Source organism: Paramisgurnus dabryanus, chromosome 8, assembly GCF_030506205.2.
Source record: "Paramisgurnus dabryanus chromosome 8, PD_genome_1.1, whole genome shotgun sequence".
NCBI lineage: Eukaryota > Metazoa > Chordata > Actinopteri > Cypriniformes > Cobitidae > Paramisgurnus > Paramisgurnus dabryanus.
The window spans coordinates 13,990,811-14,016,555 of NC_133344.1; the positions used below are offsets into that span (position 1 = coordinate 13,990,811).

The window sequence follows — 25,745 nt, forward strand, 5'->3', positions numbered from 1 at the left end:
ATGCATTTCGATGGCATTACTATTATTATTTTGTGTAGGACACAGACATATTTCGATGTTGTAATTCCATGCAACTTGGTGCGTCTGTGTTATGTTACGCATGACAGCCCGGTCATCTAACAACCAATCACCGTGGTCATTGCGAGGCAGCTCGTGCATGAGAATTGACGTCATCCGTAGCAACGAAGACTCACTCTTAGTTTAGGAGTTATCATTTTTCCTTACTAAAAGTAGGTCTGAAAGGCGTTGTGAATAACTTTTAAGAGAAAACTCCTAGCTAAAATCTTTTAGTGCGATTTAGGAGTACTCTTAGTGGTAAGATAAAATGCTTTGTGAATACGGCCCCAGGTTTGCAGTTCAGATTTGGAGGTTTGGAGTGCTTGCAGCGAAAAAGAGGTTGGGACATATGGCGACAGGTCAAGGATGGAATGCACTACTTGTGACAGAAGCTCAGTTCTAGGTTAACCCGTTAACTGGCACTGTCCCGTGATCAGGACACCTAAGTTTACTTCAATATTTTTCATGTAAATGTAAATTTAGAATTGTTTTATATGTACTGTACAATGATAATGATAATTTGTATACTTAAAGGGATAGTTTACCCAAAACTTAAACTCTGTCATCATTTTCTCACCCTGTTTTCTAAACCTGTATGAGTTTCTTCATTCTGTTAAACACAAAAGAAAATATTTCAATATATGATAATAACCACACACTTTACTGCCATAATAGGAAAAACAAGAAAGTCAATGGGTACCATTCTCACCATCATTTATTAAATTACTGTATCTTCAACAAAATAAAGAAACTCATACAGGTTTGAAAACAACACAAGAGTAAATGATGACAAAAATTTAGTTTTTAGGTGAATTATCCTTGTAAGTGAAAAGTTGTTTGCTTAGCCAAATTGCTCATTAGAACTGAAAAGCCAAAGAGAGATCCAGATTTCAAACAAATCAGACAAAGTTACAGTAAGTATAATATGTATAAAAGCATGTGAATTAAAATATTGATGCTATTTTTCCATGACAAATACATGACAACATTGTATTCTTTAATATTGACTAAAATAATATGTTTAACTTTTGTCTTTTTCTGTTTTAAACACTGTATTTAGCACATTTTGGAGGGGATGTGGAGCATTTTCATTAGACGTTTCCATGAATGTTGAGATCTTCCATGTTGGTTTAATAATCTTCACAATCCACAATCTTGAAGTATAAATTCAGAGACAAAGAGGTAAAATCAGTCAATAAGATTTCAGACACTATTTGAGGTCAAGAAACTGTTAATTCACTGAAATAGTGTAAAGAAATGGTAAAGATCGATTATATACTTACAGCGCAGGATTTTCTCTGACTAAATTGCACAATAGACAATAAACAATAAAAAAATAAGTTAATAAATCATTAAATGAATTAATTTTAAATTTAATTTATTTAAACACGTTACATCTGATTAGTATAAAGTTTGAAAATTTTTATCTGCCAAATGTCAAAGAAAGATATTCAACTTTTTAGTAAACACACTTTAGCATAATCATAAATATCTAACTGGCACTTAATAAAGGTGCTTAAAAAATAGTAATACTCATTTTAAGCTGTGGAGGCTGCAATATTTTTTTGTGCATAGTGCGTTCTGGGTCGATGACGTATAATGGTTGTCTCAAAATATTACTACAGTTTACTATAGTAAATACCAAGGCATCTGCTAAAGTTTTTCATGTGATTTGCTCTCACATTATGTTACTCTCTGGTTCATATTGAAAGGGCTAAATAGAAGGCATTGATGTTTTTGTATTTTTAATGGCATGTAGGTGTCAAGACCACATACAACCACCTACTGTCTAATTGCATGTACACTCTCATTTTGAAGTGAACTCTCACTTCTCCTTCACTTCATGGACTGTTTGTTTACAGTGCCGTGTGAGCTGGGTTAGACTTAATTTAGCACTAAGCAGAACGCTTGGTGATGTCAAAGTACAGCAAAAGTGACTCAAAGCAACAGGCATGTTTGAGATGCGGCTTGCCTCGCCTGAAATTTAGACGAGAGCAGATGGCTGCAGTGAGGAAGGAGTGAAAATGAGCTTATAAGTCGGAAAAATTCACCAATCTAGCAAGCCAGTTGCCCACAAACATCCGACTTGCTCTTATGTCACGCTGACGTGTGCCAAAAAACTCCCGCAATGGAGAGGTGGGCTCATCGGACTCTGCAGCCGGGCACAGTTGCATCCACCGACTGCGTTGAAGAAAAGCACGATGGGAAAAGACTTGCTGATGACACAGGTTAATGTGTATTGGCCCGGGGATTGTCTAATCTTAAATTCCTTTTCAAAAATCTTAATGCCTTGCAAATTAAAATCTTTGACAATAGCTAAAGTGATAAGAGTTGTCAGAATAAAAATTGTTGGAGATAATGGACATCCTTGAAGAATTCCTCTAGATATTTTGATGCCAGGACTTATTTCAGATCCCAAAGATACTGAACTAGATATGTTTGAATACAAAATTTTAATTATGTTGCAAAATGTATAACCAAAACCCATTATCTTTATTGTTTGAACAATATAGCCATGCTCTAACAAGTCAAATGCCTTTTAAAAAAATCAAGAAATAGTATTAGACTCTCTTTTTCTATTACTTGACTGTAGTCCAACATATTGTCTTTCATGAAAATGTATATTTCTCCCCTTTATAAAGGCACATTGACATTCCCAAATAACCGTTGACAAGCCACTATCAGGGCGATTGCCATAACAAGAGCTAGTAATTTGTAATCCGTTCCTAACAGGGTTATTGGTCTCCAATATCAATAGAAAGCAGATATTTGTCTGTCTTTGGAATCAATCAAGACCATACTACAGTACATTGTGGGAGAGAGATTTAGATTTAAAATACACCCACAAAGGGCTTCAAATAAAAGCTGATGTTTATCCTTTCAACAACAACAACAAAAAAAGAGAGATTCACCGTTAAGCCATTTAAGCCAGGTGATTTTCCCTTGGCCATTTGATTAATAGCTTCATCAAACTCCTCAATTATTAAATCATCCTCGATAGTATTTTAAAGTCATTTAAAATACAACCTTGAATTGCTTGAAAAAAGGATTTGCAGCATACCTTAGAGTAATTAGAATAATATAAGTTCTTAGAAAAAATCAACCTCCTTGTTGATTACACTTAAATCTAAATGGGCTTTCTTTTAGTAACAATTGAAAACACATTTAGTTTGACCCGCTTTTGCTGAGAAGAGAGTTTTCCCCTTTTATTTGCTACTTCCTTAACTTTAAATTTAAACCACTCTCATTCAGTGGATGAGAATCTAAAGAAATTACCTCATCAAGGAAATTTTTTACTTCTTCACAGAACTCTTTACTAAGTAAAAGACTACTATTGAATTTCCAAAACTGAGTTTTATTGTCGCTTGTTCTTAATTATGGTAAGGATTAAAGTCACTGAGCAATGATCAGTCAGGGGAGCTGACGAGATTTCACATTTAGAAATATTATCAATCCAGTTAAATGGAATAAGGCAGTAGTCCAACGTGGAGCACTGACCATTGTTAGATGCGTTGAACCATGTGTATTTTCTAACTCCAGGATTCTTAAATCTCCAACAATCAATAAAATTTAAATGTAAATAAAATCATAACCACAGCTGAATGAGATGTATCATGGCTGAAATAAGCAGCCCCCCCACTGAATTTTCCAAAATTGTGTGTCCTCACATTCAGAATAGGTTTTTTGCAAAATAACACTGTTCACCTTCTGCTTCTTACAATAAAGAAAAATTGCCTTCCTTTTGACATTATTTTTTCAGTCCCCTTACATTTAACGGTAACAAGGATAACATAAACAAGAGTCTATATATGCACAGACAACTAGAAAATTAACCAAGAGTATGAGCAGCAATGAGAAATCTTACTAGCCACACAAAAACTTGTAGTCATTTGTAATAGCCCTATAACACTTTAAAACATACCTTAGAACAGTACCAATAAAGCAAACAAAAAAGTCAGTCTAGGTCCAACCTTTTGTTATCAATCAACACGTAGCCTTCCTTTAGGTATGCATGCTTCCCCCTCCGATGGGCCTCCTGTACAAAGGGCCACAGTTTAGCACGGGCTAGTCTGTTTCCTTGGAGAAGCCTTCCTTGAAGCTGATGTGAAGATCTTTACAGACTCTAGCATTATTGTATTTTCTCCAGACTTCATCCTGCAATGTACGAATTGTAACTGAATGATGACAACTCTGGAGACGTTGTTTGAGGAAGCCGCACTCTCTCTCTGTAACCAAGCCTGTGCAGGGTATCCACAGTGTCACAGCCTCTCCACCGACCAAGGGATAATCCAAGTCAAAATCCCAATGACTCCCGGACATCTTGTGAACTTCTTCAGGCAAGCCGATCAACCTTAGGTTCCACCTTTTCTTATATCGAGTGTGTTTATCACACGCGCTCTTCAGAATTGCATTCTCTTTTTTAAGATGCATTTCTTGAGACTGCAGTTCAGCTATGTATTTCTTATTATTGTCAATAGCTAATGAATTGGCCCCATTTAGCTTTTCAAAGTGTATAAAGCGCTGAGTTTGGTCTTCCGTTTTTTTAAGTTAGCTCGTGTACCGCCTGGAGAATTGCATTTGCTGTGTCTTCTTTAGCATGATCATTAGGAACTAAATCATCTTTAGCAAGGTCGTCTTTTTAGCAGACAACTTTGTGTCAGTTTGAAAAAAGTTTCGAAATATGTAAGTGAACATCACATGACTGGCATTTCCAAAGTCTTTATACATGCAATGCTAAGAAACTAAAACTTTGAGTGATACACAACAAAGCTTTGCTATGAGCTGTTTCATAATCTTCATGTGGCTCATGTTACCATATAACTTTAAGTCCAAAAATTGTAAATATGTCTTTCCACTTCATGGTTTTGTACTGATTTTTGCACCGCATTTTTGGACCTCAGAGTGTTAACTTTGCTTTCTTTGGACAAGGCCTTGTCATGTTACCATTTTATGCCACTTCAATCTCCACAATCACGTCTTCATAGCATGCTTCATGAAGAGAACTTAAGTTGTAAACATGGGCCGACATCATTGTTAGTAAATAAAATATGGCTATTACAATTCATGGCCCTGTCCCAAATGGCACACTCCGGACTTGTGGTCCTCCTCAGAGTCCACACTTTGATCATAGAGTGCAGACTTTAGAGACCCTTGATGCGAGTCCACGTGGGTGCACGTGTTTTAGGACAGACTCGAGCGTCACGCCGTAAATAGGAAGGGAAGTTGCCCGTCAGTGTGAACTCCTCCCTTCCTTCGTCGGATTGGTCTGGGTTGGTAAACTGCATGAAGCCTGCTGCAGTCCAGGCTTCGCCGGAGACCGCATCAAGGGGGCGCTGATGATCACACTTTAAAGTGTAAAAATTACAGATGGGACACTCTACGGACACGTAGACTAAGCGAGCATGTGCAATTTAAGACCACGAGACCGAAAGTCCACATGAAGTGCACCATTTGGGACAGGGCCAAACTGGATTGATTACTTGGCTAATTTTAAGTTTTGAATCGGAGCATGCTGAGAACACCACCTCTCACTCCGCCATCTTAGGACCCCAATGGAGAACAACTGCGCCCGGCTGCAGAGTCCAACGAGCCCCTCTCTCCATTACGAGAGTTTTTTGGCACATGTCAGCATGGCATCAAAGCAAGTAGGACTTAACTCAGACACTTTTCTTACCCCCATGCATTTCGCGGCGAACACCGGTGATTGATTCTGGGCAGAAATTGCTCATCTCAAACAAGCCTAAATACTTTGTGTGATTTCTTTAATTGCTGTACTTTGATGTCATTGGCCTGTCAGTTCTTGTGCCGCCACACCAGTCTGCTCTCCAGTCACTTTTGCGCCACCGCTGTTATTTGATTTCACACACCAATCAGATTGTACAGATCGGCATGATGTAGTGATGGGAAGTCAGAACGTTTCAAAGAACCTTCAAAAAAACGATTCACCAGTTCTTTAACGTACTCACGTAATGACATCATTCACATCTTATTCTATCATCCAGGAGGGTAAAACACTAAACACTAAAACATGTTGAAGTAAAGTCATGTATGGTTGATTTATATATTCTATTGAACCTGTTTCTGACTCGAAAATCGCTGTATCGTGCTGTTCAGTAAATGCATGCGCAGTATTAACGGCTCATCAATTTGGACGCGTCCGATAGAAACAAATTCTTGATTCAGTGAATTAATGACTCTGGAATTCCAGTATGTATGCTGCACATCCTCTGTATCAACAAAGTTCACCAGGTCAGTCAGTGTACCTTTGCAGAGAGCTCCTATTAGTTGATACACTATATCGACTGATTACTCTCTCTTATTTAAAATCGGAATGACTGTGGATCACATCTAAAAGTCAGTGACTTGTGGATCATTGCGTCTCAAGAGACAAACTCTTTTAAACAATTCAGTCCATTTGGTTTACTTAGTTCACTGAAAAGAACCGTTTCAAAAAACCTATTTGTTCGTGAACCGGACATCACTAGCAATGAAGTCAAACACAACAAATGTATAGCCTACTGTATATGAGGTTCAACCTGCCAAAGTGGAGCATTCTAATGGTCAGTGCTTCACATCTAAATTTATGAATGAAAGTGTGATGTTAAAGGTCCTTTATGGAAACGCACAGTCCAAAAAAAAATATTTTTTGCCAATATGATGCACTCTTAGTGTAGACAGATACTTCACTACACTACATTAATACACTACAAAAACTATACAGTTTACAGTTTTAGAGACTGACTGGGTTAAAATGCACAATACCTCTTTGGTGATGGTATACGGGTTTTAGGGACAGTTTTGACTGCCACAACTGCATACAGATCATTTGAGCTGTGAACAACACATGCATTAATATCACAACAAGAAAGGTGAAGTGTGATATTTGAATGTTTTTATAAATATATTTATGTATATTTACTTCATCCCTTTGCTTGATTATTTTACAGATGCATTTAGATCAGCAGACATTTGGTTTAAAAATAATTTTCTGAGATACTGATTTCGGGTTTTTCCTTAGTTTTTAGTTATAATCATCAAAAATAAAGAAATAAACGTTTGAAATGTATTAGTCTGTATGTAATTAATGATTACAACTCTGTATGTCCAAAATCAGCAGAGTAATCTAAGTCTCTTTGCGGAGTGATTGAAAAATAAAGATTTTGCGGCGCCGGCACCTCACGAGACCCCAGAGAGTTTAGCTATAATTCCCACATAGGTAAACTTAGCTTTCCAGATGCTATACAAGTATTGTTAGTTTAGGTTAAGGGGTAGGCAACGTTGGTCCTGGAGTGCCAACGTCATGCAGAGTTTAGCTCCAGCTCTAATCAAGCACACCTGAAATAGCTAATCAATGTCTAAAGCGTCACCTGAAAACTACAGGTAGGTGAGGATTTATCAGGGTTGGAGCTAAAATCTGCAGGACATCTGCACTCAGGACTGATGCTGCCTACCCCTGAGTCAGGTAATGAATTAACTAATACAATTGTAAACATGTGTTGATATCAGCAAACTTTATGCTGCAGAGTTCTGTAAAGTGGGTAGGGTTGCTTGCTTGCACAAAAGGTGTGAGATTGTCAGCATGAACTTGTATAACTCTCTGTATTTTATAACTTCAAATACGCAACACATTTAATTAATTTACACCCACACCCATCTATTTAATTGGTGCCATTTAGCGGTTACACACACACACACACACACACACACACACACACACACACACACAAGGGATGTTTCTTGAAAATCTAAAATAACATAAAGTTTTCTGTCAGGGTTGGGTTTAAGGTGTAGGGGAAGGGAATATAATGTACAGTTTGTACAGTATAAAAACCATTACGTCTGTGGAATGTTCCCACAACACATACTGTACAAAACATATTTTATAAAACAAATGTACAGCTTCCAGTTTTAAAAACTGAAATGGGTTAAATTGCACAATACCTCTTTGGTGATGATATAGGGTCTTTAGGGGATGTTTTGACTCCCACAGCTGCATACAGATCATTTGAGCTGTGAACAACACATGCATTAATATCACAACAAGAAAAGTGAAGTGTAATACTGTATGTTTTTATAAATATATTTATGTTTACCCACCACGCAAACCACGCGATTGCATGGGGTTCCTGCGGCCCTGGGGACGCCCTACTGGCCACAAGTGGTTAACTTATTTAATGATTTCTTATTTTATGATTGCGGGTAGAGTTATAAAAAGGAGAGCGTGGTAAGCATAGCTTCGAAAGTACGTTGCGTTCATTCAGCCTCGCATCTAAAGTGTGAGCGAGAGATGTGCGATTATGCGTGCAGAATAATACTCATGCACAGAGAAGCATACTTGCGAGGGTGCATATATATACAGTATACGAAAAAGACTCGAGGCTTCACACATTTAAGTGCTGGGATGAGCGCTCCCTCGACTCTTTCTATGCTCTTGCAACTGCACAACATTCACTCGATTGTCAAGTTTAAGATTTTGGGGCTTCACACCTGTGATTGGTGGTTTGGTTTGACCAGTGACACGCAATCTTTTGTTCCATACTCATTGTGAAATACAGGAGGAAACATAATAGGCTATAAAGACACCACACAGAGGTTTAAATCACGCAGAAAATATATAAATCATATTCTGTATCTCATCAATGTCATCAAAATCTTATCTTTAGTGTATGTCCAGTCTATATGCTTGTTGTATCTCATAGTAAGTTTGTTTCTGCAATATGAAAATAAGAGCTATGTGATTCATATTATAAATCCAGGCAATAACCAAATCACCACGGTGTTTGCAGGTGTTTGTTAGTTCAGTTTGTTAGATCAGTCTGAATCGTAATCTAATGCTTCCCCTTTTTTCATATTTAGTTTTTTTAGTAAGATCACACATTGAAGTTGCAGTACTGTAGTAATTACATTATTGTAAATACATCCTATAAGGAATTTGCAAGCAAATGATATATCTGTGAGGGGCTTAAAAAATATTTTTCTGTACAAAAGGGGGGCCTGGTTGAAAACTTTTGAACCACTGGCTTAAGGTAAAACCAAGACTTTTTTTAAGACTAAAATGATTCTGTATCATTTTGAATAAAAAAATGGGCACTATTTGTATTTTTTTAAACCAAGATTTTTTGTCTTATACCAAACTGTAACAATTTTTGTGTTAAGCAGTTCAAAATAAAATAAATCTGGTTTATATATTTCCAAATTAGTTCTATACTCAATATTACGGTTGTGCAATTCAAATAAAAAACCTTTAGACAATGTTGGGGCATGGGGGCCCCAGATACTTGGACATTGATTAGGGCCCCCAAAATGGTAAACACGCAACTGTTTATGTATATTTACTTCATCCCTTTGCTTGATTCTTTTATACTTATACATGCATTTATATAAGCAGACATATGGTAAGAAATTACTATGAGAAATCAGACACAGATGCATGATGACCCCTTACATGTCCCCCTTTTACCGACATTTTTTAGATTGTGATAAGGATTGTGATAAGCCCGAGAGGAGTTTCTATCCATGTTCTCATATACTAACTTATTAAGCTAAAATTCCCATATACATAAACCTAGCTCACCAGATGCTATACAAGTATTGTTAGTTTAGGTTGCAGTGATTCTCAATTCCAGTCCTCGGGTCCCCCCTCCCAGAATGTTTTAGATGTCTCCTTACATGAAACACCCGATTTCACTCATCAGGCTCCTTTATTAACACACCAACAAGCTGATGAACTTAATCAGGTGTTTTTATATATGGAGACATCTAAAATGTTCTGTGAGGGGGGGCCCGAGGAATGGAATTGAGAACCACTGGGTTAAGGGGTAGGCAACGTCGGACCTGGATTGCCGATGTCCTGCAGAGTTTAGCTCCAGCTCTAATCAAGCACACCTGAAATATCTAATCAAGGTCTAAAGCAGGGGTCACCAATCCTGCTCCTGGAGGGCCGGTGTCTCTGCAAAGTTTAGCTCCAACTTTATTCAAATACACCTGAAAAACATTAATTAGCTGCTTCATGTGTGTTTGATTAGGGTTGAACCTAAACTTTGCAGAGACAACAGCCCTCCAGGAGCAGGATTGGTGACCCCTGATCTACAGTAAAGCGTCACCTGAAAACTACAGGTAGGTGAGGTTTTATCAGGGTTGGAGCTAAAATCTGCAGGACATCGGCACTCAGGACTGATAATGCCTACCCGTGAGTTAGGTAATGAATGAACTAATAAAATTTTAACATGTTTTGATATCTGCAAACTTTATGCTGCAGAGTTGCGTAAAGTGGGTAGGGTTGCTTCCTTGAATAAAAGGTGTGAGGTTGTCAGCATGAACTTGTATAATTCTCTGCATTTGAAAACTTTAAATACGCAACACGTTTTATAAATTTACACCCACACCCATCTATTTAGTTGGTGCCTTTAAGCAGCTACACAAACGTTTCTTGAAAATCTTAAATAACAGAAACTTTTCTGTCAGGGTTGGGTTTCAGGGTTAGGTTAGGGAAAGGGAATACAATGTACAGTTTATACAGTATAAAAACCATTATGTCTGTGGAATGTCCCCACAACAGTTTTAGAGACTGACTGGGTTAGAATGCACAATACCTATTTGGTGATGGTATACAGGCTTTCGGGGAAGTTTTGACTGCCACAGCTGCATACAGATCATTTGAACTGTGAACAACACATGCATTAATATCACAACAAGAAAGGGGAAGTGTGATTTTGTATGTTTTTTTTATATATTAATCTATATTTACTTTATCCCTTTGCTTGATTATTTTACACTTATACAGATGCATTTAGATCAGCAGACATATGGTTTTAAAGAAATTACTACAGTAAAAGAAATCAGACACAGATGAATGATGACCCCTTGTTTGTCACCCTTTTACCTTTCTAGGCATGTTCTCATATACTAACTTATTACACTGTAAAAGTTAACTCAACTCAAACCATTTAAGGAAACCGGTTGCATTAAACCATTTAAGTTTTAAAACACATACATTTGAGTACTGTGAACTCAAACAAATTGAGTCATATGCAGTTATGCATTTATATTTAAGTTCACACTATTTAAATATAAGTGCATAATTCCACATGACTCAAGTTCACAATACTCAAATGTATGTGTTTTAAAACTTAAATGGTTTAAGGCAACCGGTTTCCTTAAATGGTTTGAGTTAAGTTAACTGTTAGGTTTTACAGTGTAAGGTATAATTCCCAGATTCGTAAACCTAGCTCACCAGATGCTATACAAGTATTGTTAGTTTAGGTTAAGGGGTAGGCAATGTCGGTCCTGAAGTGCCGATGTCCTGCAGAGTAGGCTTGTTTGCGATAGTCGGTGAAACGGTGATTACCGGTGCTTCAGCCTCTCACCGGTTAGATCACTTGCCCACCGCGACACCGTCTTTCACCGTCGTTTTCATATTTTCTTGTAATTAAATCATTTAGTTTCGTTAGAGAGAGCAAACACTTACAACTGTCTGCTGTCTGAATCCAGCGGAGCTGAACGCGCGTCATCACAGAGCAGCGGCTGCGGGTGTCAGATTTCATTAATTCCTCAGACTGCGGCAAGCAGACGATGGCAGAAGCCGCGTGCTTACTTGTTTTTGTTATAAGATGCATATATGATGTTTAATGTAGCAAGATCGTTTTGTTGTTGTGTTTTTCATTAAGAATAATAATAAACCCATCATTCAAGCAGCGCTTTATGGAGGAATAGCCAGTTGCTCTGCTTGGGACTGGCGGGTTTCTGTCAGAAGTACCTGCGCACATTGACTCAAGCACTTAAACCAGCTGTTGCACTCGCATTTACATGCAAATTCATACGCGATTTAACGCAGCGTACGCAAGCGCTGGATTGAAACAACAGTTGCATCTAATTCAAAAGTGAAAGTTAAATGCGCACTTCTGTCCATTTATAAGCCCCTCCCACCCGGTGAAACCGGTAACACTGGGTTTGTCACGCGCTGATTAACCGGTGGGAAAATTCTGTCACCGCAACAACCCTACTGCAGAGTTTACTGTAGCTCCAGCTCTAATCAAGTACACCTGAAATAGCAAATCAATGTCTAAAGCGTCACCTGAAAACTACAGGTAGGTGAGGTTTTATCATGGTTGGAGCTAAAATCTGCAGGACATCTGCACTCAGGACTGATGATGCCTACCCCTGAGTTAGGTAATGAATTAACTAATACAATTGTAAACATGTGTTGATATCAGCAAACTTTATGCTGCAGAGTTCTGTAAAGTGGGTAGGGTTGCTTGCTTGCACAAAAGGTGTGAGGTTGTCAGCATGAACTTGTATAACTCTCTGTATTTTTAGAACTGCAAATACGCAACACATTTTAGAAATTTACATCCAAACCCATCTATTTAATTGGTGCCATTTAGCGGCTACACACACACAAGTGATGTTTCTTGAAAATCTGAAATAGCAGAAAGTTTTCTGTGAGGGTTGGGTTTAAGGTTTAACTTAGGGGAAGGGAATAGAATGTACAGTTTGTATAGTATAAAAACTAAGGACGCACCGAATCCAGATTTTTTGGGTTCGGCTGAATACCGAATCCACGGTTTAAGATTTGCATCCTTATTCCATTAACACAGTGAAACAAATTAATGAAGTAAACAACGTCCACAGCAGTGTGTTTTTCATTTTATTTGATTTTAACTGTAAAAAGAGGATAGGCAACATTATGCCAGGATGACAAGTGGGAAAAACTATTTTGACAATTACCATAAGCCTATGGATAATGAAAGTGATGCGTTAAAATATGCTAGTTTTTTCCAGGTGCGTCCACAAAATGTGAACCGCCCCTAAGACTCACCGAAAAAAATTCTTATCTCCACATCAGCACCCCATGTGTGTAATCAACGGCCGTGTGACAGCTACCAGCGTAGTGTAAGCCTACGGTTCGGTTCGGTGAAAAAAAATCTAAGATTCGGCCGAACCCGAACCCCGTCAAAAAGCCCAGTATTCGGCCGAATCCGAATCCTGGATTCGGTGCATCCCTAATAAAAACCATTACGTCTGTGAAATGTCCCCACAAAACATTAAAACCAATGCACCCCCCCTCCACACACACACACAAACACATATATATTAACATAAGTTGTTTAACATCTACATATAGTTACACATAACATTTAAAAATGCATAGTGTACCTTTGTTCAGGCTGTGATTCTTGTGGATTACCAGGAGAAGACCTATAAATAATATTGACAGTGTTATATAACAGTATGAAAAGCTATACATGCTCAATATAACTACATCATGTCAATATATGAATACTTAATTCTGACCTAAGTATAACTGTGATGTAACTCACATGTACCTGTTGCACTTCTTGTACATGATGACTCCAGCAAATATGCAAATGAGAAGAAAGGCAAATGAAGGGGCTAGAATGTAAAGCCCAATTGTCTTCAAGTCAGAGGTCCTAACATCGGGTTCATTCTGGGAAACAGCTAAAGGAAGTGAAAGAAGAAGTATTTTGTTGGTCATTATGATGTATATATCATGTAAATAGCTACAGGAGAAATGTGAAACACACAAACATACATGTATTATCTTGGACTGCAGTCATTGGTTTTGGAGGCTCTGTAAAAGAATCTGCAGACAAAAATCTATAAATGATAAGACACAGAGGAATCTCACACACTAAAGGAAGTAAAAGAAGTAATTCATTTGTTGGTCATTATGATGTATGTCATGTAAATAGCTACAGAACAAATGTGAAACACATACATTTATTCTGGACGGGAGTTACTGGTTTTGGAGACTCTGTAAAAGAATCTGCAGAAAAAAATATATAAGTGAAAAGACACAGAGGAATCGCACACATCGTGTATGATGTTTTGAAATCACTCACGTTGTACATGTAAGTCGACAGATGCTGTGATTTTCTGTGCAGAAATATTTGTAGTGCAGATTAATTTCTTCCCATCGTCATTCTTTGCCCCCAAAAAGGTTATGGTGGAAAAGGTGGCCAATTCAAACCCTGTAAGTTGTTTCTTTCCATTTTTGACCGACATATTCTCATAGTTCCAGGAGAGGATCGGCGGATTCTTTAGGCAGGAATGATGGACGGTACAAGTGAAGTTCATATCAACACCCTCTATGATATCTGCTGCCTGTTTAGGCTCAATGGTTATACTATAATAGACACCTGAAATTAAAGTATAAACAGTTGGCACAAACATCAAACATGATTTAAAGCTGCATTTGAATAAATGTAACTTTTACTTTCATTAATTTTACAAATAGTTAAACGCTCAATGTCTTTAAATTAATTGCAAACTGACTGTATCAGACGGATAAAACAGAAGCATGTATAGATGTATGCTTTTGAATGCTACATTTTTTTTACTTACATTTTGCACTTTGTGATTTTGTAGCTCTTGTTGTTATGCCTCCATGATGTGTTACAGTACACTCAATATCAAAGCTTTCAGCCTCCACAACACCGGTGCGTGTCAGAGTGGTTTTCCATTGACCATTTTCCATACGGACATCATCGATTTTATCAGATCCTTCAATACCCTTCAGAACGATGTTTGGTTTTCTGTATGGACAGGTGTGGTTGGTGTAACACCCTACTGTAATGCTGTCACCGGTCTTTAAACCTCCAGAAATATTAATGATGGGCTGCTGTGGATTTGCTACAGTAGAGAAAGATGTTACAGTTAGGTAACCGATGATTCAGCTGTAATGACACTTTTCAAACCAAAAATATTACATTAAAAGAACATGTGAAGTATTTACGTACTGTCAACAATAATCGTGGAGGTGACGTCATAAAACTTATAGGTGCGCCATCCAACATTTTTTGGGTCAATCCATGCATATAATTTTTCTCCATTGTGAGATGAATCCACGCCTTTGATCAGCAGACTACAATCCCGATCTGAGTTTGTAGGGTTATATATATCAGTTTTTCCTCTGAACTTGTCAATGACACTGTCTGGATTCAAGGGATCATAAACTAAAGGGTATCCTTTCGACACCCACTGATACCACACAACTCTACGTGGGTTAGTAGGTGGGTATAAAGTGTAAGAGTAAGAGCACGGTATAACCAGACATGAACCTTTGAGGCCATGAATTTCCTTTGGCATTCTCACTTCCCATGACAAAGTCTCATACAGCAGAACACCTGTGAGAAAAAACATTAAATAATATTAATGTATTAATGGCTGCCTGTTAACACTCTCGGGTCCAAAAACGTGGCGCCGTGTTTTCATGTGTTTTTTCCTCATCAAGCAGAATCAACTTAAAATACTCAATCATTAACTCTTTCGCCGCCATTGAGGAGATATCTTGTCAATCAAGAGAAAAGGTTCCCTGCCAATGACGAGATTTTCCGTCTTTCCGCAATACCGCTATTATGCACCAGGATAATCGTTTTTACTTCCGGAACTTTTTAAACCCGGAAGTATTGCCCTATGGCAAGCGGCTGCATGTCCGTTTCTGTTTTAAAGATCGCTCTGAATGGGATCTCTATGAAAGTCCGTCACAAAAATGGAATTATGTCTGCTTTTTGCTCAAAATGTGGTGTTTTTGCAGAAACCCACACTGTAAAAAATCCAATTAATGAAATGTTGGACGGGCAAAAATATATAAGTTAAACCAATTTTTTTGTTTGAGCTAGTTGAGAAGACATATTATTTTAAATCTAGATAAATCTGTGTTTAAAACATTAAATGAATGGTTATTTTCAAATCCAGTCAACATTCAGAATGGCTAATGTTGACTGAACTAATTAAGACAAATCAGGTAAATATGTGGAGTTATGACAGCTGTGTTTCCTGACAGCAAAATGCTCCTAATATTACTGTTATTTGGTCACAAAATGTAATTGTAAGAGTTGTTCAGGCGTGAATGTATGTGCTTAAAGTTTAAATATGCGGTCGGTTAATAAAGATAGCGTCTATTTAAACGTGTGATCTGACACTTTCGGACGGAGATGAGCTCCAGAAGAGCTCCAGAAAATCACCGGCGCTTAAGCTTTCACACCCCGCCCAGCGCAGCCTCACCTCGGCAAGCGCATCAGAAATCGACTGCTGGCTCTGATATCTCTGTGGCGTTTAAACGTGATTTAATTTATTTTAATTTCTCATACTTTACAATGAAAGGGTTATGTTTTAAATCATATTTTAGGATTGCACTTAATTGATATGGCTGTTGAGTGATGTTTCATATCTTTTACATTTGTTATAACCGGACTGCATGCGAATTTGAACTTCAGAGCTGAAGGAGCGGGTGGAGAAATAGTCCCAATATCATTACAATCTTAAATAAAACTTCTAAATATACCGGTGTGTGTACCCGTGTGCGAGCGCACGTGTGTGTATGTACAGTATGTGCGTGAGTTTTTAATTTAAAATGTCTTAACTCGGAAGGATCTGGATCACAGGTCATTTCATCTGAGATCAATCCGCACCTAACAGCCGGAATCACTCACTGTTTTACACAAGGACACAAGTCATCTGCCGTTTCCTCAAGTTCACGTCAGGTAAGTGTTTGTAAATAAATGTTAATTTTAGACTATATTAATTGGCAAAGACGCAAATACTCGACGTTTTTGTAAAGATATAAGTTATATAAAGGTGTGATGTTATGTGTCCGAGTTAAAGTGGAGCTGTTTTGTTTAAGGTTACCGGACAGGGTTTAGGATACCGTCTTAATTATAATTGGGACATTTTTACAAACAACCCTTATAAAATACAATACTGGCGTGCATTTTGAGACCAAACAATAGCACTCATATGTTAAGAGATGTCAGTATTTTAGTCAGTGATAAGCCCTGTCCGAGAAAACCGCCCAATAGTGTTTAATTCAATTACGTGTGATGTCTGAGGGAAATTTGGCAATTTTAGGGTATAAAGTCTTTCACCGTCAAGCTTTATTATATTAAACATGTATTTATGTATGTGTGTGTGTATTTATATTCCTCTGTTTATCAAACCAGAGCGGTGATGATGAGAGAGGCAGACCCGAGGGATGCATGGCGAAAGAAGTTCTCCAAAATGGCCCTTCAGACTTTGGAGTGCTTTTTGGACTGTTTATGCCTTTTATTAAGAGAAGACTTAATTCTGTTTTTTCAGTCTGTATGATAAGTGAATAAATAGCTTTTGTTTTTATGTGACTGAAGTTAATTATTTGTTAACAACACCAGCATAAATTATTTGATAAATAATTTAAAAAGTTTATTAAAAATTTCCAAATAATAAAGTAGCACATAAAACATTGAGTAAATACTTAAATTTTAATTGACAGAGTCTTTGCTGTAAGTTTTTAAAGATTCAACTGATTACAACATTTTAGTTGAATGAACTATAAAGCTAGTTGAGCAAACATACTTTTTTATATTTGAGTCAAGTTTGGGCCAACTAAAAAACATCAATCCAGGAAACACTTTGGAGTCAGAAATTGAGTGAACGTAAAATTTCTGTGGAACTAGTTACTAAAAAATAATTCATTGAGCCAACAATTAATTTTTTACAGTGCACCTATATTCAAAAGCTGATTACAAAAGAACCACTGAAGGTAGGAGGAAACGTTTTATTTTTTTGTTTGAAAGCAGAACATTTGCTGGAAGGCATTAAACTTTGGTGAAAATCATGAAAAACGCTGGCTGGCAACTTTTTTAAAAAACACTGGCGGTGAAAGAGTTAATAATCATACACTTATGTGTTTGACATCATTTGAAACTGTGAAGGGTTTTCTTTAATTTGTGTACATTCACAATAACAACAAATCTTTGTGTTTTTTTGTCTAATAAAGAAAATATACAGGGTGTGCATTCAGACATCTCTGTCTCCACCAGCTGTCTCTCAAAACACGTTACAAAAATCAATTGAAACTCAGTGAATACTCGTCATATATCCTCGATACACATATCCAAAGAAAGCCTGAAATGTCTACTTTTAAATAAACTAATTATAATCGAAAACAATTGTTTATAAGCCCTGTGTTGTTCACGTGTGAGGAGACGCGAGTACTCGGAACATGGACACATGTTTTTTTAAAGTTGTTACCCGCTTATAGAAACACACCCATCAAAAACATTGTTAAAAACAGAAGCTATAAATAATCAGTCGATGGGTATCTGAAAACAGTCATATGAAAACAGCTTTTTATATAACTAATCACTGCAGATCCACTGCAGTTCTGAATGTAGTTTATGTACATGATAGTTTATCTGAATGTAGTGCTATCAGTGACATTTACCCATCAGTTATGTATGTAAGCTTATGTGGTATTTCTGTGGACAATATATGCTAACAGCTGTTTATAACTTTCTTACAGGTCTGCATCACTCTCATCAGTACAAAACCATGAAGTGAAGAAATATTCACACCTTTTTGAATAAAAGTTATAACATGAGCCACATGAAGTTTATGTAACAGCTCATAGCAAAGCTCTGTTGTGTATCACTCAAAGTTTCAGTTTCTTAGCATTGTTGTATAAAGACTTTGGAAATGCCAGTCATGTTTTGTTCACTTGTATATTCAGAAACTGTTTTCCAAACTGACACAAAGTTGTCTGCTAAAATGCATGTGTACAAAATTCACATTTGATACGTATTATTTAGATTTTGAGTTATTAGTACACTATTTTGTTATTAAACTACAAGCAAAACATTTTCTCTTTAAGTCTTTTCAAATTCATTCTAGCACAATGCATTGAAGCATTAGGGGGTTGGGTCTTTATCTCCACATCAATATTCATGACCATAGACCCTACCTAGCATATTGCCTTTGCACAAGAAAAAGTGTCTTACAAAAGTTAAATCAATATATTGTTTCACGTGAATAAGTGGGTACAATGGTTTTTACATCTTTTTGTAGCAAATACCCGACTCTACAAGAGCCAGTACTTTTTTGTTGGTGAAAACAATTTTTACTATGTGTTTCTTGGCCTTATTTCAGCAACTTTTATTTTTTAACATCATTTACTTAGAAATACAAACATGTACACATGTTAGTCACATATTATTTTAGCACAGTTTGTGCTGAATACAATGTTATGTGATATTAGCCATTAATATGTTTAAAGCAACTGGAAAAAGACCAAATATAAGAGCATGTCAGAGCCTCTGCCAGTGTCCCAAAATGGTCGTACCCCATAGGGTTAATCCTGACCTTTTAAAGTTCCTGTAGGTCAATCAGAAGAGATTGACACTATCAACAAGTTAATTGGCTTAATTTTTTTTGGAAGATATTGTCACATGCATACAAATAAAACGAATTAAGTTTTTTTAACTATGTTTGAGAAGAGCACTGTTATGTAATACAACCAATCAGCGCAAAGAGGTCTCTATATATATATCCGTCCCTCACCTCTGTCTCATAACAGTTTTGCAGCATCTCTCCTCCACCCCAACACCTCTGGTGGTATATATATCCCAGTTAAAGGGCGGGGGTATTCTAAGTTCGAGCTAAAATTCAGAGCTTGGAGACTCTGACAGCACGCCAAATATGCTTTATAATAATATTGATTACATGTTAATGCAAACTTGTGAATGTGAAATTTAATATATCTTTTTCTTTCATTTAGCATACTGGAACATATCATATAAGTTATGAACATAAAGTGTAAGGTTTAAGGTATGAATAATATATTTGATTCCTTTCTGGTCAAAAGTTTTTTCAATTGCTCTTTTTTTTCAATAAACAGAGACACTACAAGAACACATTTGTGCACAGAACATAATGAAACAATAACTTTTGGCCTAATGTGTAAAGCAAAGCAAAATTTAAATGTTTACTGAGAAAAGTTTACCCTAGCCCAACCTGAAATAAGTTTATTACTCAGTTTATAGTGGATTAGTTATATAAATACATGTATATAAAGTGTCCTTTGACAGAATCAGAATAACATGCTTGAATAAAAGTAAAGCGACACGGTACCTTGAAACAGAAGATATATCAGTCCTTTCATCCCTGGATCACAATGCTTCCTCTTACCTATAAAAATCCCACTTATAAACTGCAAACAAGCACAAATGTTAAAAACATCTCAGAACTATGTAACAGTGCACATCTAATGACCTTCGCCAGTTTACCAATTTAAGTGTTTTCACAATTGTTCCCATTACGGGTTTATATTAAATTTACTATTAGAAAATAAGAAGTGAAATGGGACAATAATAAGTTACTTTAATACACTTAAATGTAATATTTGCTTACGTTTTTAACCTTACCTTCTCAGCCACCTGCTCAAACAAGTGGACTGGATGAAAACCAACTGAAACAAAAAAAAAGAAGAAAGTGATGAAAAAGTTATAAATGTTTCTCTTGTTCAGCAGAAGAAAGAATGATGTGTTTTTTTCATAAGTTTTAATAGTAGTGCTCTGATGTCCACACCCACAAAGATCAAAAGGATTTCCTTCTTCTTGGTTTTGTGGTTTAACAAGTTCAAGTAAAAGTTAAAATTTTTGAAAAACAAAAGATGGCTGTAGGTTGTGGTAATAGAGATGTCCTTTTGGATGTATTTACATCAAGAATTTCCAAACTAGTTGAAATGTTTCAGATTAGAAAAACTGTGAGCTTTTGAAAGCATGCAAGCAATGTGACAGCGGTTCTCAAGTAAAGAAAAGGTTATCAGTTAACGGTTCTCATGTCACCAGTACGCAAAACTGCAGAAGTGTTTCTGCCAGACACATGCCCATGTACAGCATAATGAGAACTGAAGAAAATTGTCTAAAAGGTCAACTATATTTTTAACTTTGAGACTCACACTCTCAGTCACTGTCCGGTCTTGTTTCCGATTGTAGCTCTCAATCAAGGTTACATTCATCCTTCGACCTCCCCTGCAGCATCACCCTTTTCTTAGTAGCCAAGAAAGATGGCGGACGCCGACCCTGTATTGATTACTGGGCACTTAACTAGATTACAAAGAAATTCCGTCATCCCCTTCCTCTCACCTAGCAGCCTTAGAACATCTACAAGGTGCCAAGATATTCTCTTAGCTCAATGTACGAAGTGCGTATAATCTCATCAGGATGTGAAGCAGAAATAAGTGGAAATCTGCTTTTGTGACCCCTACTGACCAGTTTGAATATTAAGTAATGCTGTTTGGATTAATTAACACCCCCTCTATTTTCAAGGATTTCATGCATACCATCTTCAGAGACATCCTGAATCATTATGTATTGATCTATATAAACGACATCCTCATCTATTCAAAAAACCCACTGACCATCCCCGACATGTCAAAGAAGTTCTTAAACACTTCTGCATTGGATATTTATCATTGTTGTCAGTTTCTCTGAGTCGATCCAACTGATACCCCCAAAGTTTTACCCACTGCCATGAAAAGTGCAAAACTATATTCCAGTATGTGTTCAGATATTTACCCAAAGGTTCCCTGGTCCAAAGAACCATCTGCAGTCCCTTCGGTGCAACATTGGTTCCAGGAGAGTTAGGGGGTCTGGGACTCAGCTCATCACCACCTGCAGGGGTCTGTGAGACATCCGCAGCGCCCAGCAGACACCCACACTCACCTGTTTATCCCTCTCCCTCCACAGAACCTAGTGAAGAAGCGTACACAGTGTGGGAGTTACTGGACTACAGACGCCAAGGTGGACAGCTAGAATACCTTGTCTCTTGAGAAGGGTTTGGACCTGAAGAACGTTCCTGGTTGCTTGAGCCGACATCTTGGACCAAGAACTGTTGAGTGAGTTCCACACTGCCCACCTGAGAAACGCTCTCCCCATGGCAGAGGTCGGCCTCCTCAGCGGTGGAAGTTCCAACAGCCCTCAGGAGTGGACCGTGAGGGGGGTACTGTTACGGATTCGGCAGGGTCCTCACTCACTCTCTGTCAACAATCCATTTCGCCTTTATACTAATCACTGTCACCTGTTCCCAATCACCTGTCTGCACTATAAAAACTGCCACACACTCTCAGACACTTGTGGCCTGTTTTACCATCTAAAACCCTTACCATCTGCTATACTTCATTATCCATCTCATCTGCATGTGCTCTGTTGCATATTTTAATAAATACCCATTTGGGTTTACCATCTTGTATCATAACACCAGTCATGCCAGGCATAGTACTTCCAAATTTCACACTTTTTGACCATCTTCTATTGTCTTTAGCTGTGCTACCAGAAACTCTACTACAGACAAAAAACTTTTATTCATATTTTATTTCATATCCTCTAGAGGGCGGCACACTTTTAGATAAAAAGCTACAATAGCAGTCACTGGGACAGTACCCTTTCAAAAGTCCTAAAGACTTTTTTTACATTTTGGCAACTCAAAGGTACAAATATAAGTACCTAATGGTATTTATTAAGAAGGGTACTGTCCTAGTAAAAGCTTTCATAGCTTGCAAAAAGTAAGACCCTCTAAGCATTAGTATTTGCCATTTCTAAAATAATAACAGTATATTATAAAGATACTTTGATAAAAAATGTGTCTACTACAGGGAGAAGAAACTAAATTGCTATCGCCTATGAGACAATATCTATGTGAGTGTTTGTGTGTGAGAGTGCACGTGCAAAATCTTCTCTCAAAATAGGATGAAAATGCAACACAAATGTATTACTTTTTTGTCCTTTATACATAATAAACATAATTTGTATACTTAAAGGGATAGTTTACCCAAAAGATTAAAAGTCTGTCATCATTTTCTCACTCTCGTGCTTTTTTCTTACCCTCATACCTGCATGAGTTTCGTCATTTTGTTAAACAAAACTGAAGATATTTTGATAAATGATGATAACCACACACTGGACTGCTATAGTAGGAAAAAAAGAAGTCAATGGGTACCATTCTCACCATCATTTATCAAATTACTGTATCTTTAACAGAATAAAGAACCTTAAATTTTTGGGCGAATTATCCCTGCAAGTGAAAAGTTGTTTGCTTAGCCAACTTCCTCATTAGAGCTGAAAAGCCAGAGAGAGATCCAGATGCCACAAAAATCAGACAAAGTTACAGTAAGTATAATATGTATAAAAGCTGGTGAGTCTAAATGTACCCCTAAATACTTATATTCTGATCCAACTTTTAGTGTGTGTCCTGAGATGGAAATGTCTTGTTCCTACGTCTATACAAGAGCAAGAAACATACAAACTGTTTTTGAAATAATCAACTGTGAGCAACAATTTTCAAGGCAGCATGTCACCTTCATTAATACCTCTGTTAGGTTGATTGCAACCTCTGCAGCAGTCTTACCATGAGTAAAATAACTATCATCAGCATAAAACATCACAATTTTCACATACTAAAAGTAGATCTTTAATATATATGCTAAAGAGGGTTGGACCAAGTATGGAGCCTTGCGGGACCCCGGTTAAAAGACATAGGGGTTGGATTTATAGTTACCAATTTTAACATGTTTGGAACAGAGTGAGAGCTAAGATTTAATAAGACTGACTAACTCTGACGAAAAATTAAAATTCAGTCATTTGTATAATAAAATATTATGATTAACCGTGTCAAATGATTTCTTTTAGTCAAGAAACAAGGCCCCTACTACCCCGCCTTTATCCAGTGATGCCTTCACCTTCTCTATGAAGTAACATGTAGCTGTTTCTGTTGAATGGTTAACCCTGAATCCAAATAGCATTGGATGCAGTGGAAATGAACTATTGTTTAGATAATCTATGATTTGTTTGTTAATCAATTTTTCAGATTTGATTATAAAACAATAAAGCTTATTAAAGCTTATTTAAATTATGGATACAATAGCTCTTCGGATATATGAAGAATGCAATACAATTTTATACTGTAGGTACTCAATATTAACATTAGCAGAAACAGTGTGTTATGTGACTTTTTAACAACATTTTTAGTAAAACATGCAACAATTGTTTAGTCAAGACACTTACAATAATTTTACTATCGACTTTAAACTTTTTAACCATAGAAAAGAAAGGTATACCAAGGCCTGCAATTAATGTATAATGTAATGTAAGTCTTCAGTACTTTTCAGTAGTTTAGTATTGTATAGTATAAACATGTTTAAAACTTAATTTTTATAGTGACTTTGAAAAGTTCCAAATTGTGATGGCTAGACAATTGGGTCAGAGCATCTCCAAAACTGCAGCTGTTGTGGGGTGTTCCCGGTCTACTCTACTATAGACAAAAACTTTTAATAATATTTTATTTCATATCCTCTAGAGGGCAGCACACTCTCAGAAAAAATGTACAAAAGCAGTCATTGGGGCATTTTAGCACCTTAAAAGTACATATATCAGTACCTAATGGACCTTTCAAAGGGTACTGTCCCAGTGGCAGCTTTCATAGCTTGCAAACAGTAAGATACTCTACTCTAGGCATTAGTATTTGCCATTTCTAAAATAATGACAGTATATTATAAAGATACTTTGATAAAAAAAAAATAATAATAATAAGTGAGAAAAAAACATATATTTGGTATCTCCCTACAATAAGAGAAGAAAATTCTATTCTCCCCCAGATATCGGGTGAAAAACATGTTTATCTTAAATAAGTATTTATCACTTTTTCATCTCAAATATTCTCTATTCTCTATTTACTTTCTCTCTCTCCGCACTCATACGCACACACACACGTGCGCGCACACACCATAGGTTTTGTGGTAAACCCATGGTTTTACAAATGGTAATCAATACACCAATTTACCATGATTACTACACTTTTACTATAATACAGCCATGGTTATTTTTTGTAAGGGAGATAATGGTAAAATGTAGAATGGTTCCTGTTAGACAGAAGGTAAAGTGTTTGGGACAGTGGGGGCAGACAAGTGTTCATGCTTGATATATAACATGTTGTATCCTTGCGCTGCTACAGCAAGTGCAGAAGGACAAAACTCTGACATGCATCCATCACATAATGTACAGACATATATAAAAACACACTCATGCACTCACATCAGTCCCAGATAGAAGAAAAACAGAGTGAAGTTACATAGCACATTCAATTTTTACACTCTTATTAACCCCGGGTCCAGTGGACCCGAACACTACATATGTAATATAAATGTGTAGGGGGGGTGTACAGTGTACAGTCATTATAAAGCTGTTTATTTCTATGTTCTTTATAGAAAATGAGCCAAGGCCAATGAATCTGAGGTTGAAACAATAATTAATTGCATAATTTTTCTTTTAGTAAACATTAAAAACGGGTCCCACAGACCCGAACACCACACAAGGGTTAAAGGGATAGTTAAACCAAAAGATGAAAATTCTGTCATCATTTTCTCACCCTCATTCTTTTCTAAACCTGTATGAGATTATTTATTCTGTTAAACACAACAGAAGATATTTTGATAAATGATGGTAACCACACACTTGACAGCTAGGAAAAACAAGGAAGTCAATGGGTACCATTCTCACCATCATTTATCAAAATATCTTCAACAGAATAAAGAAACTCACACGCAGGTTTAAGTAAATGATGACAAAACTTTATCTATAAAGCCAAAGAAAGATCCAGATGCCAAACAAATCAGACAAAGTTACAGTAAGTATAATATAAAAGTCATATCCATATATCCATGACAAAGCTGTATTTTTTAATATAGACTAAAATATATGTTTAACTTTTGTCTATTTCTGTTGAAAACACTGTTTTCAGCACATTTTGGAGATAATGTGGAGCATTTTCATTAGACATTTCCATAAATGCTGGGATCTTCCATGTTGGCATAAATATCTTCATAATCCTCAATCTTAAAGTATAATTTTAGAGACAAA

General features: G+C 36.8%; 1 protein-coding gene and 1 long non-coding RNA gene across 2 annotated transcripts; both read right to left on the reverse strand.

Annotated features, from left to right (window-relative positions):
- Nucleotides 1-1,087: 1,087 nt before the first annotated feature.
- On the reverse strand, nucleotides 1,088-6,888 carry LOC135770347 (uncharacterized). Its single transcript, XR_010542597.2, has 3 exons — nucleotides 6,820-6,888; nucleotides 1,341-1,359; nucleotides 1,088-1,211 (listed from the first exon to the last, which is right to left on the reverse strand). It is a non-coding gene; the product is annotated as an uncharacterized lncRNA (long non-coding RNA).
- Nucleotides 6,889-7,982: 1,094 nt separating this feature from the next.
- LOC135770186 (sialoadhesin-like) lies at nucleotides 7,983-21,710 on the reverse strand. Its single transcript, XM_073815558.1, has 13 exons — nucleotides 21,630-21,710; nucleotides 21,558-21,584; nucleotides 21,411-21,516; nucleotides 20,256-20,299; nucleotides 19,963-20,041; nucleotides 14,817-15,203; nucleotides 14,422-14,709; nucleotides 13,920-14,216; nucleotides 13,796-13,843; nucleotides 13,610-13,660; nucleotides 13,383-13,515; nucleotides 13,213-13,254; nucleotides 7,983-8,067 (listed from the first exon to the last, which is right to left on the reverse strand). Exons 1-13 carry the CDS (start codon nucleotides 21,708-21,710, stop codon nucleotides 7,983-7,985), a joined length of 1,668 nt encoding a protein of 555 aa, XP_073671659.1.
- Between the last annotated feature and the right edge of the window lie 4,035 nt (nucleotides 21,711-25,745).